Source organism: Paroedura picta, chromosome 3 (genome assembly GCF_049243985.1).
Source record: "Paroedura picta isolate Pp20150507F chromosome 3, Ppicta_v3.0, whole genome shotgun sequence".
Classification (NCBI taxonomy): Eukaryota; Metazoa; Chordata; class Lepidosauria; order Squamata; family Gekkonidae; genus Paroedura; species Paroedura picta.
This window is the reverse complement of record NC_135371.1, coordinates 68,173,081-68,192,279: the sequence shown is the minus strand read 5'-3', so window position 1 is coordinate 68,192,279 and position 19,199 is coordinate 68,173,081. Positions and strand designations below refer to the sequence as shown.

The window sequence follows — 19,199 nt, the reverse complement described above, 5'->3', positions numbered from 1 at the left end:
CTAAATAGGCAATTAACTAATTGCTGTAGTTATACATAAATTACTGGATTTTTTTAAAAGAGAACAGCTAGGTCCATTCCGCACAACTTAAATGCAGCCAAAGTCTTACCTTTTGTAAACGCTATTAATTTAACGTTCCACATGACATCGTAAACAAACAGCAAAACTCCAGCAACAGTTGGATTTTTATAGCGCTTAGGGGGAAATCCAGAAAAGTGGATTCCCCCTGAAAAAAACGCTACACTTCTGAGCACAAGCTGCAACACATCAGCGATAGACATATGCATTCTCAAAATAGTGGTAGAAATAATGTCCCTCCCTAGCTCTTGCCCCTGAGCTTCCGGAGACGCAATCGCCATTTCCCCCCCTTAAACCGGCAAAAACAATGAACAAGAGCCAGTTTGGTGTAGTGGTTAGGAGTGCGCAGTTCTAATTTGGAATGCTGGGTTTGATTCTGCACTCCTCCACATGCAGCCAGCTGGGTGACCTTGGGCTCGCCACAGCACTGATAAAAATGTTCTTACCGAGCAGTGATATCAGGGCTCTCTCAGCCTCACCCACCTCACAGGGTGTCTGTTGTGGGGAGAGGAAAGTGAAGGCAACTGTAAGCCGCTTTGAGCCTCCTTTGAGTAGACAAAAGCGGCATATAAGAATCAACTCTTCTTCTTCTAAGCGAGGCTTCTACAGCTGAAGTCCCTCCACAGAAGTGCTTAACAGTAAAACAAAGCTCCCTTCTGCAATTGTCTTTAAAGTTTCTGAGCACAATACAGCCCCCTGTTCGACACTGCCCAAAACTTCGGCCAGAAATTGCACCCATCGCAGGGGGGGATTTTTTTTTTTACTTGAAGAGTATGTAAACAATTAAGCGCCAGCTCCTATGCAGGTAAACATTGTCTGAGACATTGAATGAACAAATATTCATTGCTACTGGTGTTTTCGGGTTTTCAAAAAACAGTTTTTCAAGGGAAAGGGGCTTTTCGGGAGCACAAACACAACAATTCATTGGCTGTTCTGTTTGATTGACAGCCAGGGGCGGGAAGAAGCACAGAAAAATATTGCCTCCATTGTTGCGATTCCAGCAAGACCAGAAACCTGTGGGGAATGAATGAACCGCTATTGGGGCTTCAATATTACACTAGAATTGAAGGTGTGTGAAATGATGAAATTCCACTATTAAATATAGCGTTTCTGCATACTGCAAACATTTAGAAACATTGGTCATTGTGCGGAATGGCCCCTGGTTTTTTTTGTACTTCATTTTTTATTGCCCACAGGAGTCTCAAAGTGGCCTCTGCCCACTAGACACCCTGTGAGGTAGGTGGGTTTTCAACCCACAACCTAATTCTTATATTTTATATACCTTATACTTTATATTTTAAGCCATATAATTTGGGTCTATTAGTATCTAAGGTCCATTAAGGTCCATCTTATAAATGACCAAGACATATGAAGAAAGGTTGGGGGAGCTTGGTCTGTCTAGCCTAGAGAGGAGATGACTGAGAGGGGATCTGATAATCATCTTCAAATATTTAAAAGGGTGCCATATGGAGGATGGAGCAGAATTGTTCTCTCTTGCCCCAGAGGGACGGACCAGAACCAATGGGATGAAATTAATTCCATCTAAACATCTGGAAGAAGTTGCTGACAGTTCGAGTGGTTTCTCAGTGGAACAGGCTTCCTCGGGAGGTGGTGGGTTCTCCATCTTTGAAGATTTTTAAACAGAGGCAGAACTGAACTGAGAAACCCCAGAAAAAAATTATATACAATCATGAACAATGGATCTTCACGCCATTGGTCAGTTTTGGTTTAATTTCTGTGAAAGAACACTTGAATAATTTTATGGTTGGGGGTCACCACAACATAAAAGGTAAAGGTAAAGGTATCCCCTGTGCAAGCACCGGGTCATGTCTGACCCTTGGGGTGACGCCTTCTAGCGTTTTCATGGCAGACTCAATACGGGGTGGTTTGCCAGTGCCTTCCCCAGTCATTACCATTTACCCCCCAGCAAGCTGGGTACTCATTTTACCAACCTCGGAAGGATGGAAGGCTGAGTCAACCTTGAGCCGGCTGCTGGGATCGAACTCCCAACCTCATGGGCAGACAGCTTCAGACAGCATATCGCTGCCTTACCACTCTGCACCACAAGAGGCTCATCACCACAACATAATGAACTGTATTAAGGGGTTGTGGCATTAGGAAGGTTGAGAACTACTGGACTAGATGATTAGAGCTAGTGATTCTGACCCAGGGAGCTATGGGTTTACAAAGGGCAGGACACAACTGACTGGGCACTCATACTGTTCTTAAGCCTCCCACCATGATTCCTAGACCTTCCTCTGCTAGTAAATGGTAGGCTTCCTAACTTATATGCTGACAAGAAGAATGCATGCTAGCAATCTGTGGGGCCATAGCCACAGTACCAAGCATCTGGAGCAGAATCCAACTATCTGAGTTGCATTAAAAAAAAAAACTGATTCTAACCCATATGGTTGCAGGGAAGTATGGGAGGCATGTTTTGCTAGAAATGGAAAAACAGAAAAGGTATCCAGTGATCATATGGCACAACTTCTTTAGCTATTACATCCATCAGCCACTATCTGTAACTCTGCTCATCAACATTTCTCCACTCTTCCCAATCATACTGTTTTCTCCCATTACTTTTGCATATGTTGCAACTCCAGTCTCTAAGGGGAAAAAAACCCCTGAATAACATACAGCAATTCCATGAAGGAGAGGGGGGAAATCCCTCGCTCCACCAAATATCATGTGATTATGTAAGCCGTGGGAGCTACCAAACTAAATTACTTCTCTAAATTTGTATAATCTATTCCAGTCACTGACTCTTAGTTTTCAGTTGGGAAAACAGAATAAATAAATAAATAAATAACAGCACCCATATGATTCCAGGGAGCCTGTTATTTTTCTTCCAATGCAGTTGCATACAGATATTGCATAGACAAGATTTCACAAGACCTGGGGAGATGCTAGGCAGCAAAGCTTACAGCAGGGAAGGAGGGCAGCCACTTGAAGCTTCCATTACTCCCAGGAGAGAATGATACAGAAAGAAATCAACACAGGATATGCAGGAGCTTTCAGGAAAAGGGTGCTTCAAGGAAAAAAGCCAAAATGCTGGAGGCCTCTTTCATAGCGCCTGTTACTAATAGAAGGCATCCTGCCTCAGATAACAAGAACTCCTGTTTCTACAGCATTAATTAGGGGGTTTCTAATTTCATTAGCAAGTCTTCCCAAGCATAGGAGGATTACTGAGCCTCTCTACAGTAAAATAACCAAGAACTGGGGGAAAATGCTGCACTGTGCAGAAAAAGAGGGAGAAGCCGCTAGACATGGTACAAGGATGGAGTGTGAGGGAGAGGAAGAGGGAGACAGCAAGAGAGATGGACACAATCAGCAGAAGACAGTGGGAGATAGATCCAACCCCTTCCAACCAAGCCTTTTCTAAACTTAGTCCTCCAAGAAGAAAAGAAAAGCATTGCTTTGCAATTTAATAAGCTTCCAAGACAAAGTAGTAAGAGCAGCAAAAATGGATTTTAAATTAAAAGATTGGGGGTAATAGTCTTAAACTGGTCCCTAGAGGTCTATAAAGCTGCCTTCCAGGGAGGATCCTTGAGGACTGTTCCACAGCCACTTCAGGTTCAGTGATCAGGCCTGGTCACCATAAGGACTTACAGCCAGATTGCTGTTGTGAGTTTCATGGGGAAACTCTATTCTGAGGCACCACAGAAGAAGACTGCAGCATGAGAAGTAGATTCATTCATTTTCCTGATCTGATATGGCCTAGGGAGGCATTATTTGCACACACACCCTCCAGATAAGAAGCTACACATACACTATGGGCAGCCCTCCAACAAGGGAAATCATGCTTCCAGGGTGGAAGGGGGAGTAATGTTTGCCAATTCACACACACACTGTAGGGCCCTATCTTGTGTTCAGGGCTATCTCTGAAGGTCCATTGAGTTCAGTGTGTTACTGCAGAATGGGGAAGCAGTAAAATCATATTCTGCAAGCTGATCCTGTGGGGTGCAAGACCCCAACTCCAGTTGCCACCTGCATAAGGTCTGAAACTGGGACATTCTAGGAAGGAGCTCTAACCACAGTTTCAAAACAGTGGGCAGATACATGAGGGAACACACAGGGCCATTCTGCACAAGGACCAATGTTGCCAATTGCTTTCACAAAGCGGAAACGCTATTTTAAATAGTGGAATCTCTGCATTCCGCATACCTTCATTTGTAGTGGAATCCAGTAGCGTTTCATTCGTTCCCCTCAGGTTTCCGGTCTCGCAGGAATCGCTAGAAAGGAAGCGATTTTTTTCTGTGCTTGTTCCCGCCCCTGGCCATCAATCAAATGGAACAGCCAATGGGCGGTTGTTATCATGCTCCCTTTAAGCACAGATTAAAAAAACACACACAAACACGTTGCAACGAATATGCGTTGATTTGTTGCAATGAGAGACCCATCTAGCTGGCGTGTGAGCTGGTGATTCATCATTACCACGCTCCCCTGAGTGGAACCCCCCCCCCCGCACGGGCGCGATTTTTGGCCGAAATTAAAGGGAACTGGCGAACAGGGGGCTGTGTTGTGCTTGGGGACTTAGGAGAGCTTTAAAGCACTTCTGTGGAGGGACTGTTGCCGGAGAAGCGTCGCTGGGTGAATGAAGCCTCGCTAGTTTGCTGCTTTCCCCCCTCCAAGATTTAAAAAAAATGGCGATCGCTTCACCGGAAGTTCAGAGGAGAAAGCCAGGGGGAGGAACTTTGTTGCAACCGCTACATTGAGAGCACACATGTCTTTTTCGCAAGTGTTGCAGGTTGTTGGCAAGAGTGTAGCGATTTTCTGAGTGTGAATCCACTTTTCCCGATTCCCTGAAAATCGCTACAACAAAGCGATTTTGGCGCTAGTGTTGCAGGAGTGTTGCAAATTGCTCACAACGTCATGCAGAACGCAGTTTTAGTGGCGAAAACAAAATGTAAGACTAGTGCTATATTAAAGTCGTGCGGAATGGCCCACAGTATTTCATGTCCCCTGATCCCAAACAGCACACATCTGCTGTTCTTACCACATGTGTGAACAGTACAGGAGTTAATACCTTCCTCCCCAGATAGACATCATACAGTTTTCTTATGCTATTCCAAACCCTACTTTACCCATCACATCTGAAGAAGTGTGCTCTGAGTTATGAATTCATGCTGGGATAAACATTCCTCCTGTTTAAGGTGCCACTGGACTTCAGATTTTTGTTTTTACTACCTAGGGAGCTCCATTACAGTCTGAAAATCTCTGTGATGATTTTGCCGATTTTGGGGGTCTATAGCAACCAATGTCTGAATATATACAGGGTATATATACATCCAATGTTTGGATACATACTCAGGCTTGTTCTCTGGGCTATAATTAGGATGGACGGGTCTCCCCTGACCACTGGAAGGGGCTGGGGAGGCTGGGTTGCCAGATCCAGGTTGGGGAACTCTGGGAGATTTGGGGATGGGACCTGAAGAGGACAGGGTCCTCAATGGGTACAACACCATATAGTCCATCCCTCCAAAGCATCCATGTTCTCCAGGGGAACTAATTTCAGTAATCTGGCAAAGAGTTGAAACTCCAAGGGATCTTCAGGTCCCACCTGGAGGCTGGCACTGCAGCTCTAGCTGTAATGTCTGCAGTGAAGGAAAATAACCCAGACTTAAGAGTCAGGAAGAGAAGCAAGGAAGAAACACTAGTAGTAGAAGTCAGCTGGCATTGTCCACACCACACCCTTTTTATAGATAACCTTTGCACTTTCCCATTTTCCACAGAAAAACCTGAATTGCATGAATGAGGCCGACACTCTCGTACTCTTAGGCCAGAACTCTTCCTGCTTCCTGGCCTTTATTCTTTTCCTTCTCCATGATCACAGCCTCTATTCTCTGAGATGCACATCTGCACCACTGCACCCCCATGCTGCACCACTGGTGCAGATGTGCATCTCAGAGAATAGAGGCTGTGATCATGGAGAAGGAAAAGAATAAAGGCCAGGAAGCAGGAAGAGTTCTGGCCTAAGAGTACGAGAGTGTCGGCCTCATTCATGCAATTCAGGTTTTTCTGTGGAAAATGGGAAAGTGCAAAGGTTATCTATAAAAACTAGTTGATTTTGGCTGCTACTTTATTTTAGCAGAACTGAACTCCCAGTCTGAATCAGGCAGTTTCCTAATCTCATCTTGGACACCCGCTGCTTCACATCTGAAGAAAAAGGCACCACACTTAATGCAACCCATGCATATCAATTCAGCAACAAAAATAAAACTTGAGCATACAATTCTAGGACTGACTACACGAGTATAGGAAAGGAATAAAGGGAAATGAAATGGCAGACAGTGCTAGTGGGAAAATGATACATGAATTCCTGGGGAGACGAGCCACACTTGCATGTCTCTCCTGGCTGGAAGGAGTGGTGTGATCGGACAACACCTTTGGCTTTACAAACAGACTCTGTGTGTGTGTTTATGTTAGTGAGTCTGTAAAAACTGAAGTAGCTTCTGAATGCAGAGCAGACATTTATGAATAGTCATCCATGGAACTCTCATGCTGAACTGGACACAAGATCAGCCCACAGAGAACCATCCTCATGCCCTTTCCCTTAGAATGGGACTGCAGCTGTTCCTGCCCTATCACAAGACCTCCTAAATCCCAACCTCTAGACTGGACCATCACAGATGGCAAAGGCTGGCTCAAAATATCTGGAAGCCAAACACAGAGTGCTGTGGGATGGAACTTGTGCCTACAGGCAGCAGTTTGGGGGTTGAAGATGATGTCTATGAAGATTAGGAAGCCAATGCCCAGCATTTTATTACTGTGTCTACAAGAATGGAGATAGGCAACTAGTATCTGCTTGCCCCATCATTTAAAGAATATGCAAGGGCATTCTTATTTCAAAGAGTTCTTCACCAGACAAAAATGAGACTGTTCATTGGGGAGTATCATTTTGGTTGATAAAGAGTTCCATGAAGCTCAGGTGCTTCCATACCATCTTTAAACTACTGATCCAATAAAGAGGGATAACTTCATCAATGCAAGCTTAAATGGACTCTGGGGAATGGTAGAATACAGGAAGGCCTGGAGGACCATTGTCCATGGGGTCGCGATGGGTCGGACACGACTTCGCAACTAACAACAACTTCATCAATTTTGCACCCCTCCCTTGTGGGACCATATGATATGAGAAGCAAATAAACCAGATAAAGATGTGAGTCTGATTCCAGACTGAGGTTTCCAAAATCTTGGGTATATTCCAGCTGTATCACAGACTCTCTGTGTATGGGAATGGAGTGCACTCTCAGTTAAAGGAGACTACAGTTCTTGACCATCTGCTTACAGCATTTTAAGTCCAAGGAATATTGTACAGTCATTATATAACAATAGCCAAAGAAGGAAAACCAAGTGTATTCCCGCAAATCAGCTCCAGAAGATGAAACCTGTCAGAGTGAAGAGTGATCTTTGACATCTGGCTGCACCTGGCCCTCACAAGAAGCCCAGGAAGGATGAAGAAAGGAAACAATGGCTTATACAAGACCCCACCAGTCCAGACTCCATATTCCTGGGTCTGCTGTCAGCCTGTGCCCCACCACTGCCATAGACTCTTTCCACAGAAAAAGAAGGAATTGATGAGGAGGAGAAGCAAATTTCCCAACTGAGAAGGGCTGCTTAAAAAAGCCCCCAAGACCCTTAAAAGTTAGCTCCCTTGTCCCCTCATCCCTTACATGCTATCTTTCCTTTTGATTTTCCTGCAAAATAGGGCACAGACCATGGGGCAGCTCTGCAGCAGTGCCTGCAGCAGTCTTACCCACATACAGCACGCCTTCCTTGGTCTTCTCAGCTGCCACAGCCACCCCTTCCTTGGTCTTCTCCGCTGCAGCGACGACCCCTTCCTTCGCCTTGGACAAGCCCTTCATAAACACATCCATTCCGGCACTGAGGTCTGGGGGAGAGAAGAGACAGCACAAGATGGCTTCAGCACAGGGCTCTGCTGACCCCACTAAGGATACTGGTCACCATGCTGGGGGGAAAAAGAGGCAAATCCAGCTCTGGAGAGACTAGGGGAGTGGGGAGACTGGGAACGGCTGCCCCAGCACTCCCCTAGGCTGGCATCCAGAGTCAGAAGAAGACATTGCCCATCTTGTTCTGCACCAGGAGGCACCATCATGCTGCAGACCTGGCTCCCTGGCCAGTTTGCCAGCCCATTGTGCCGTGAGAGGCAAGAGATGATGGCTCTTCACAGGGGAGGGGAGCAGCCCTCGCTTGCTGCCAGGGAGCAACCCTGTGCCCCAGATTCAACAAGTCCACTGACAGCTGTTCCTGCTGCAAAGGCAGCCCCTCCCCACAGCCACAGTAGAGGCCTACCCTGCCAGTCCTCATGGCCGCAACGGCCCCCTTCAAGGGGAGGGGGGGGGGAGGCAGCAGTTGGAAACCACCTCTCTCCAGCCCGGTCCCTATGAAGCACGGGTTGCCCCTCCCCCCCATATGAAAAGGCTGGAAGGAAACAGGGATTGGACCAGGATCGAGGCAACTCGATAGGGGATGACTCCGTGTCCTTGAAACCCGTGGAGGGAGGGGGATGGGAAATACTGGGAACGGGGTGTTTCCTCAGGACGACGAATTCTCTCCCGTCTCCATCAGCATCCCCACCTCGCCGAGCACTAGACTGTGACTCCCCTCCCCCAAAGGCAAGTCGCCAGCCCACCCCCCGGGGGCGCGCTTCTGGGCTTCACCTTCAGGCCAACGTGATCTCGTCTTCCTCCCCATCCCACCCCCCCCCCCCCCCGCGCCCCGGCCACTCCACGGAGGCTCTCTGGGCCCCGTGCTCCCCCGCACCTGCAGTTCCCTCCTCCCGCCGCGCAGACGGCGGGCACCCGCACAAGCCGCCGCTCACCTGCGATCAGCAATAGCGCTGGACTCCGGTGCGTCTCCGTGGGGGGGTTCAGATCATTCCGGGCCGGAGCGGGCGGGGGCGGGGGCGGCGCGGTGTAGCGGGGGCAGTCAGGGCAGCTCTGCCATCGAGCAGCTCGGCGGGAAGGAGGAGGAGGAGGAGGGGGAGGAAGAAGAGAGCGGCGACGAGACGCCGGTGCCCTCGCCCTGCTTCTGCTGAATATTGCAATGAGGCACCGCGCGCCCTATACCCGCCCGGCGAGGGGATTTCATCATCGCGCGCACGGCGCTCCCCGCCCCTCGGCCCTGCCCGGATGCAGCAGCGGGACCCCCCGGCCTGGAAGGCCTCCCGCCCGGCCAAGCGAAAGGAGGGAGCCGCGAGCGAGAGAAACCTAGCTGGCCGGACACGGCGGCAGGGGCCGAGCCTCGAGCTCCTTAGTGGGAAGGCTGGGATAACGGGTGCGAAGGTGGCCAGCGCAGCAGTTAGGTCGGCACATGGATGCAAAAGCAGAAGCCCGGAGCGCCTTCTCGCCCTCTCTTCACGTCACAAGTCTGTTCCATATACACAAGGAAAAATGCTGTCAACAATATATTCACACATGCTGCTTAAAACAGAAGGGTCCTGGTACCCACGGAAATCACCGCTGCCCACTCCTCAATCTCTCTGATGGCCATCAGTAAATAGGTTTTGCAGTTCCTGGATAAATGTTTATTATTACATGCCCCATTAAAAATAGGCTTGGATTGATAGTGTGCTGCCTTCAAACAATTGCAAAAAAAGAAAAAGAAAAAGAGAGATCCTTCTGTATCCCACAGAAACAACACTAGTTTTCATCAGAGTTCCTAAATCTGAATGGAATGATTTCAGGCTGCAGGTGGAAATTACCTACTGGACCCTCCAATTCTTTTACGTAGAAAACCAGTATCTCAGAATTCTTTGCCATGAGGAGAGTGTGCTCATTCATGCAGGTCTCTCCACTTGAAGTGATCCTGAAGCTTCTCCCCTAGAGCAAATGACTTTTGGTTAAGAGGCTATTTGGATCCGGAAAATGGTGCAGGAGAAAGGGGCAGTATATAAATCTGCAAATCTTTAACTGCCCTTCACTGTTCAAATAACAGTCTAAGGGTTGGATGGGTGGAGACTGGGTATGGCCTGTCAGAGGCAGGGCCCAATCACGTGTCCTGATTGGGCCCTGCCTCAGAAGGTCATGCCCACTCGGGACTTTGGCCAAATCATTGTGTCAAAGTTCTGACAAGGCCCGCCCACCCAGCCCAGCCAGGGGCAATCTGGAGATATTGTTGCCAGTCTGCCCCTGACCACCACAGGGAGAGGAGGTCAGTAGGGCTGCCGAGGGGGATGAGAACAGAGGTTTGGACGGGCTGTGCCAGCCCTTTTCGCCCCAAGGCTGTCCTAACTGTCATGTCCAACTGTAAATTGCCTCAGAACCCTGACAGAGCTGGCAGGAGGCTGCAGAGTGCTCCCCCTCCCCACTTCAGGCCTGCTGTGAAGGAGCCTCTGACAGCTCCTGACTGAGGGGAGGGAGGTATTTCCAAGAGCAAGGCAGGGGACTCTGAGGGCATGGGTGTCGGCATTCCTTTTGAGGAGGAGGAACATTCCCTTCCTGCCAAACAGTTGGCTAACGGGGGTGACAGAAAAGCCCCTTCTCACTTCAAATACTGTTCTGGCCAGCCTAGCTGCTAGAGGTTAGACACAGCCAAGCCATGTATATTTCTTCTTCAAACCTCTCTGCAGATTTGAAGCCTACTGCACAGCATTATTCTGCAGACAAAACGGGATGCTGTTCCGGAGGTTCTTTTGTCTCTTGTTACATCTGCACAACAACCCTGTGCAGTAGGCCTCAAGTCTTTCAATTCAACAACAACCTGTGAGGGAAGCCTTAAATGCTCCACCACAACCCTGTCCAAAGTAGCCCTTTCTGCCTGCAGAGCTGATCTTTATACTCATACTTTACAGATGAGCTGTAATTCCAGGAGCTCTCCAGGCCCTACCTGGAGGTTGGCTACCCCTGGGTTGGAAATATTCCTGGAGGTTTGGAGGTGGGACTTCAAAATCATACAGTGCCTCAGTATGGCCTTCAAAGGAGCTATTTTTGCCTGCAGAGCTGATCTTTATAATCTAGAGATGAGCAGCAATCTAGATACTATGGTAGAGGCTTGCAGACTGCATTGTGTGTGTGTGTGTGTGTGGGGGGGGGGGAATTGGGCAGGTGTGTCCCTCCTGGGCTGTGGGCTATGGCCAGCCCTTACCAGCAACTTTTTCTGGGGCACAAACAGACAGACAGACCAGCATCAGTCCTGTGAGCCTGGAAAGTGCAGGAAGATCTAAATAAAGAATATTTACAGCCTGAAACTGACTAATGAACAAGTAAATGTCTGGAGAGAGATCATGGGAACTTGGCCTGGCAAATAAAAAACAAGTATTAAAAAAAACTATCTAAGGTCAAGACTGCTGTGCACAGAGAGACCTCCTCTTAGAGTTGCCAGCTTCCATGTGAGGCTCTCTACTCCACCTCCCTCACTGGGAGTCTGCTATAGGGAGAGGAAGGGAAGACGATTGGAAACTACTTTGAAACACCTGAGGCCTGCTGGGTCACTGCAGCCCATTCCCAGTTCTCTCAGGCCTCTCACAGCCCCACATCCCTCACAGGTTGTCTATTGTGGGGAGATGAAGGGAAAAGGTGTTTGTAAACCACTTTGAGACTCCTTTGGGTAGTAAACAACAGGGTACAAAAATCCAGTTCTTCTTCTAAGGAGCAACCATGAAAGAAGAAATGTGGTCACATAACATTTTTCAACAGTGAAAAAATGAAGACAGAAGGAGCAGGGTGGACATCTATGTACTGTGACTACCCCATGTGGATTAGGACAGGGGGACGTTTTGGTGTCTGTGGCCTAATTCACACGAGAAGGGAAATGATGCAGAACTGGGAGGAATTGGTTGCCATGTAATCTCCCCCTAAGAAGAGTCTACAGTCTGATTTTTCCCTTCACATATCTGAAGACATGGCTCTGGAAAGCTCATCTGTAACCACTATGCCACAATTCCCAAAGGTCAGTCCTCTCCCACACTCAACGAACATTCCAAACCACAGGTTCTTGACACCCATCTCCCCACACCCATGCCCTCATTTGTCACCATGCCACCCGAACCTCCCACACAACGCACATTTAACCCCATGCCCTTACAGACTAGACAACTCCTCCCCTTTCTCTTCCCACCACCAAGCTCTAGCACCAGTTGTATTCTTGGATATAACGGGCTTTGCCTCTAGTAAATAAATAACTATGGAACTCAAGATGGCAGTCCTAAATCCACTTTGATAAGTTTCCCCCCTCCCGAATAAACATGTATAGAATTGGATTGAGTGACTAGTGACTGTCCATGGAACCCACAGAAGCTTTCTCCAACACAGAGTTCAAATGAATCGATTCTTCTCTTGTCTGATTTTTTCATTTTCCAACTTTCACAGCCATAAGTGGCTATTGGAAATATGATAGAGCTAACAAAGACTGTATTCTGCTTAATTTGATTCAAGGCTCAGGATTCACAAACCTGTTATCAATGCCAAAATTATGTCCTGGAACAGCCAATGAAGTAATAATTAAGTCAGTGGATAGATGGGTAGATTTTTTTTTGTCCATGTGCTGGGTGCTTTGCCTCACTACCAAGCTGCCACAGAACAAAGGCACACTTCTGGGATTATAAATATTTTCCAAGTGAAATGAAAACCATGGAATACTTTTTTTAAGTACCAGCCAAATAACACAAAATAGCATGCAAGTTTCTGAGTTCTCTAGAAGCCTTTGTCAAAATGGATGTAAAGCTTATGCTCCTACAACGATATGCATGGTTAGTGACTAGTGGTACAAATGAAGCATACACGTGTTGTCATATCATACTTCATAGATGGACAACTCACAGTAAATCTATAAAGTTTTTCTGTGTGAGAGTTTTCATGAAACACAGGTGAGTTGAAGCCTGCAGTGCCAACTCATAACCATAATTAACAAACTGCTTGGTATACGTCTGTATAAGTGTTTTCATCTTGATGGCCTCTGAAAATATGTCATAAGAAAGCACCCTTCATACTTGCAAACATTTCAAGGAAAGAAAAGTTTTCCAGTTACAGTCACTGCTTAGTGAATTAAAGATGCAGCACATACAAAACTCTGCAGCACAGCCTCCATTGATCTCAAGTGGGTTTGATGGAAGGCCCTTTTGAACTGAAGATCTGCTTGATAGAATGTACTTTGCAAAGCACTGAACATCAGTGTACCCCTAAGAACTCTAAGAAGCAACTACAGCTTCCTAATAAAAGCAAATATGAAGCTTGTCAAGAACCTGAGGGCTGTGTTTGAATCTCATCCTGTCTCCTAATGCAAGCCTCTATAGTGTGATCCAGCAAGCCAAAGTACTGAGAACATAGGACCTTCCACAGCTTTTAAAAAGAACTAAACTTAGCTCCAGGAGCCCTAGATTTGGATCCGGGTACAGTTTTCCCAGCATCAAGGGCTGCCACATCCTGGCCTCAAAACTGCGGTTTGTTTTGGCTGAGAAAGCATACAGAAACATGCTTCCATAGAAAGGGAGGAATCCAGAATCACCCCCAAAATCCTGACTGTGGGTGAGATGTTAAGCTGTACCCCAGCCAGGGTGGGTAATCACACTTTCTGTCCTGCCCCTTTCCTACTTAGCCACAGGACCCCCCCCCCCCCCCGTCTTGGAGGGGTTGGGTTTCAGGTGACTCTGCTCTAACCTTCCAGAGACAGCTTCCAAACATCTGGCAAATGTATCGGAGGGGGGAGTTTGGGTGGCTGTCCATGAGGAGATAGAACTGGGTGTCACCTGCATATTGGTGACAACCCAGCCTGTAGCTCCGGACCAGCATTGCCAGAGGTCACATAAAGATGTTAAATAATGTGGGGGAGAATACCACTCCCTGTGGAACTCCACAAGGGATTCAATAGGAATGCGATAATTCCTCCCCCATAGCCACCCTCTGTGTCTGGTTCCGGAGAGGGGAGTGCATCCACTGAAAGACTGTCCCCGAAATTTTGGCCCTGGCGAGGTATGTCAACAACTTGTGGTTGACCACATCAAACGCAGCTGAGCTCATCCACCAAGGTGACCAACACTGTCTCCATCCCATGGTCAGGACGGAAGCCCAACTGGTATGGATTGAGGATTGAAGCTTCCTCCAAGAATGCCAGGAGCTGGTCCTCCTCGGCTCTTTCAACTACCTTGCCCAGAAACACAAGATGTGAAACTGGGCGGTAGCTGGCTGGGTCCTGGGGGTCCAGCATTTCTTTTCCAGCAAGGGATGAATCACCGTCTCCTTCAGTGCCTCTGGGGACTCCCCAGTAAAAAGGGAGAGGTTGACAATCTCCTGCAGAGGGCATCCTATCCGTTGGTCCCTCAAGTGGAGTAGCCATGTGGGAAAGGGATCGAGAGGGCATGTGGTTGCCCTCACTGACCCCAGCAACTCATCCACTTCAGTTAACTTATCCTATGAGCACAAACTGCTTTTAACAGTTTAAATAGCCACGTGAGAACCTAATTACCAAGTATTCTCCCCAGAAAGGCAGCAATAAACCAGGAGGCTTATTTGAGGGGGCATTCGTTGTCTGCAGGCTGAACTGAGTTTGTTGGGGCCTTCCCTAACAGATTCTGAGTGGGCCAAAAAGCAAGTTGAAAAAATTGATGAAATCCTTTAGAGTCGGGTTGCTAGATCCTTCACAAAAGCCTCTCCAGTGGGCAGTGGCGGGGAAAGAGAGGCGCTCCCCCCCCCCCCCGCAGCACGGCACTTGCTGGGCATTTGCTCAAGTCCCGGCGAGTGCCGCACTGCGTGGAGGGAGGCATGGCTGCTGGTATGCCAAACGTGCTTGCGTGGAGCTCCGCGCAGGCACGTTTGCATCCGCCGGCGGACGCAAACGAGCATGTGCGACTGCTTCACACATGTGGGTTTGCGCAGAACTGTCGCGCATGGTGGTTTGCATGGAGATGCTGCGCATGTGTGGCGACGCTGGGCCGCCCTCCCCCTTCCACTGCCTCTCCCTTCCACTTCCTTTAGGAAGGACCTGACTCTTTAAGATAAATGTTGAATAAATATACTTTATTGCCAATTCTGGGTTGGGAAATTCTTGGAGATTTTGGGGTGAAGGAGGAGAGTGCAAAAGTTGGCTTGAAACTCAACATCAAGAAAACGAAGATCATGGCATCCGGCCCTCTCAATTCCTGGCAAATAGATGGGAAAGAAATGGAGATAGTGACAGATTTTATTTTCCTGACTCCAAGATCACTGCAGATGGGGACTGCAGCAAAGAAATTAAAAGATGCTTGCTCCTGGGGAGGAAAGCTATGGCAAATCTAGACAGCACCCTAAAAATCAGAGACATCACCTTGCCAACAAAAGTGTGTTTAGTCAAGGCTATGGTATTCCCAGTTGCAGTGTATGGCTGTGAAAGTTGGACCATAAGGAAGGCCGAGCGTCAAAGAATTGGGGCTTTTGAACTCTGGTGCTGGAGAAGACTCTTGCGAGTCCCTTGGACTGCAAGGCGAACAAACTGGTCAGTCCTAGAGGAGATCAGCCTTGACTGTTCTTTAGAAGGCCAGATCCTGAAGATGAAACTCAAATACTTTGGCCACCTCATGAGAAGGAAGGACTCCCTGGAGAAGAGCCTAATGCTGGGAGCGATTGAGGGCAAAAGAAGAAGGGGACGACAGAGAATGAGGTGGCTGGATGGACTCACTGAAGCAGTTGGTGCAAGCTTAAATGGACTTTGAGGAATGGTAGAGGACAGGAAGGCCTGGAGAATCATTGTCCACAGGGTCGCGAAAGTTCGGATACGACTTCGCAACTAACAACTAGGAAGAGCAGCGTTTGGGGAGGGAAGAAACTTCAACAGCACACAATGCCAGTATAAAATGCAGCTGCTAGGGGCCATACAGGAACATCGTGGAGGGCCCATATCCAGCCTGTGTTGCGGCCCAGATCAGGTTGAAGGTTCTGGTATTAAGGCCCTTTGCGGTCTGGGACCCACATATCAGAGGCACTGCCTGTCACACTATGCCCCTGCAGGGCTTTACACTTTGTGAGTACCAACTTGTTGGTCGTTCCTGGCTCCATAGAAGCTTGCCTGGCCTCAACCAGGGCCAGGGCCTTTTTGGTCCTGGCCCCTACTTGGTGGATTGAGCTCCCGGAAGAGCTGCGGACCTTGCAAGAGCTGCCTCCTTTCCATAGGGCCTGCAAGATGGAGGTCTTCTGCCAGGTATATGGTTGAGGCTAGTGCTGGAGATCGATCTATTGGATCCCCCTGGGGAAGATTTGCCACTGTGCTGTTACCATCTGATGTGGCCAGTTGTTGTACTCCCTCATCATCCAGCTAGTAGTCCTTCCTGTTCAGAGAGAGCTTATGTTTTTATTGCTGTGATCTTGTTGTGTCATTTTTGTAAGTCTTTGAGATTTTAATGGGTGTTTTTTTGGGGTTTTATTCTATTGCAGTTGTAACCCACCATGAGCCGGCTTGCCGAGAGTGGTGGGCAATTAATTAATTAATAATATCGTCCATCCTCCAAAGAAGCCATTCTCTCTGAAGTTTAAAGATCCATTTTAATTCCAGGAGATCTCTAGGCTTCACCTGGAGGCTAGCAACTCTAGGGTCACAAATGCTACATAATACACTACCAGAACAAATCTTTAATCCGCTCCTGTGGAGCGGATTAAATAAAGGAGTAAGGGCAAGTTGGGAGGAGTTAGGGCGGGCTCTGTCCGGGATAAAAACTCGGAGGGGCTCCTGATTCGCCCCTTCAAGTGTGAATCCTGGACGTGCGCCTCCCCATTGCCTCCTTGGCCGCCATAGACTGCGCGTCAATGTGGGGAAAGGAGCCGGCCCTGCTCCTTTCCAGCCGCACACCCTCCCGGAAAGGACCAGGTACGCGGGGGCCGCTCTGCCTTTTCCCGGCCACTGGAGCGGCCGGCAGAAGGCTTAAGATTGCTCCCGGTGTGGGGGGGGGGTGCGCCGCCTTCTCCCGGGAGACGGCTGAAGATCGCTGGCAGTGGGGAGGGGGTGTGTGCCGCCTTCTCCTGGCCTCTGGAGCGGCCTTGCCGCGTTGCAGATGCGGCGAGGCCGCTCCAGTGGCCGGGAGAAGGCTGAGGATCGCTGGGCCGCTGCGGCTGCACCGCACCACAAGGCCTCACGCCTATGGGCTCACCCAGACGCTAGGCCGGTCCCCTGCACTGGCTACCACACCACCTCACACCACCGATGACCACTGCCACTCCTGGCAAACCGACGCAAGGTGAGTCTCACCACGACATCGCCCCACTCCCAAGCCGCCAGGCCCAAGCCCCGCCGAGCATGCCCGGACTCAGACCTTGCTGAAACTCAACGTCCCCCCGGCCCGCCCACGCTCTGGAGCCGCAACGTCCAAGGCAGCCTCCAGCCACTTCTATAATTCCATCCCTGGCCACGCACAAGCCTACCGGACTCGCCAGGGGGGAGGACGACGAAGGCTTCTGCTGCTCCAGCCACGGTGCGGCCCACCTCACACAGCCGACCCACGCCATTACTGCCCACGCAGAACCCTTTGGCGGCCGGGGGGGGGGGAGGGAAGAGCCATCTAGCGCCCATTTTATTAACATATAAAATAGGCTTTAAATCTAGTAATTGAATAAACCACTGCAATATTTAAAATTTATCTGAAATAAGTTTAATCATCCTCTGGCACTATATCTCTAGTCTCGATCAACTGTGATGTCATAAGAATTATATTTCGGGGGCCCTAATAAGGGCCAATTTCACACATTTCTGTGTAAATTAGATAAGCCTTTACTCCACAAAAGAAGGAACTGAGAGCCCATGTGGTCTTTTGTTAGGACCAGAAAGACCAGGATTAATCTCATGATGCTCACCAGCAATGCAATCCTAAACAGAGTTACACCTATTTAACTCTATGTAGGATTGCATTGTAAGTGACCTTGGTCCAGTGTCAGGACTGTAATGAGCAGTAATGGATTATTCTGATCTTGTTACGACTTACTCCTTCATATATTGCTGAAACAAAGGGAGCTGGAGTTTTTCCTGGCACGACGCCTATGCATTTACAGCGACATGTCGTTTGAAAATTCAACAGATAAAGTATTTTCCCAATGATGGGGAAAGCTTTACCTACAGAATAATTGCCTATTGTTCAGCTGCTAAAAGCCTCCTAGGCTTGCCGGAAAACATGGCAAGGCAATCTGGAAAAAATCATTTTATTTTCCAGAATCAAATGAAATCACGCTTTCAAGCAAACATTCAGAAACGTCTGGCTGGGTAGGTAGTCATTGTCTAGAAACACAGTCTTCCTGGTTTGGTTGCATAACAGAACCTCTGGAACATTCTGATGTCGCCTTATGACAGGCATTTCCTTCGCAGCGCAGCGGTTGCAATCTAGTTTTAAAATGGACTCTTTTTACAGGGTAGGTACTGTTTTGGCAGAGGCTGCAAAACAGGCCGTTCCCTATCTCATGGCAATCCTCAGCAGCTCAGCTACAGTTATCAAGTGCTTCTTAGGTTCTAAGACAAGACATGGCTCATGAGGAATTGTGGAAGGCAGGCTCGGCTTGGAAATCCCTACCACCAATCTCAGTGATTCCAGGATACTAAGAAGCTTGAGCAATTCCCCTCCCCCCATTTCTCCCTGAACTGGATTTAGGGCCAACTTTCCATTCCTCTTTCCCAAACTCAGTCATCTGCTTATTTGGGGGAGGGTGGGTCTTTTTCTTTTGGCAATGTCACATTTTCTGCAGATCTGGCCAGTTCCTAAATATGTAGATTATGCAAATCCTTTAGGACAATATACCCAAAGTCCTTTCTTTTTGTTTTAAAAAAGAATATGACAAAAAGTAACTACATTCCACAAGCCAATTTATTTCTGTGGGTCCATTTTGGCCAGTGTGGTATAGTGGTTAAGAGTGACAGCTTCTAATCTGGAGAGCCCGGTTAGATTCCCCGCTCCTCCACATGCAGCTAGCTGGGTGCCCTTGGGCTAGTCACAGTCCGGTTAGAGCAGTTCCCACAGAGCAGTTCTGTCACTGCTCTCTCAGCCCCACCTATCTCACAGGCTGTCTGTTGTGGGGAGAAGAAGGGAAAGGTAAGCTGCTTTGAGACTCCTTTGGGTACTGAAAAGCGGGGTATAAAAACCAACTCTTGTTCTACTTCTTACTGTTGTGCTCTGTCAAGAAAATGGTGTACCTGCATGTAGCTGATCTTCATGGGGA

General features: G+C 48.4%; 1 protein-coding gene across 2 annotated transcripts in view; it reads right to left on the bottom strand.

Annotated features, from left to right (window-relative positions):
- SNCB (synuclein beta) overlaps positions 1-19,199 on the bottom strand; it is a 63,304-nt gene that overhangs the window by 25,331 nt on the left and 18,774 nt on the right. The window contains exons 1-2 of one of the 2 annotated variants that reach the window (XM_077326319.1): positions 8,921-9,380; positions 7,835-7,969 (exon numbers count right to left, since the gene is read on the bottom strand). In XM_077326319.1, coding sequence (XP_077182434.1) covers positions 7,835-7,955 — 121 coding nt within the window. In that variant the 5' untranslated portion in view covers positions 7,956-7,969; positions 8,921-9,380. Of the gene's footprint in view, positions 1-7,834; positions 7,970-8,920; positions 9,381-19,199 lie in introns of those variants that run through there. The other variant, XM_077326320.1, reaches the window with a different exon arrangement.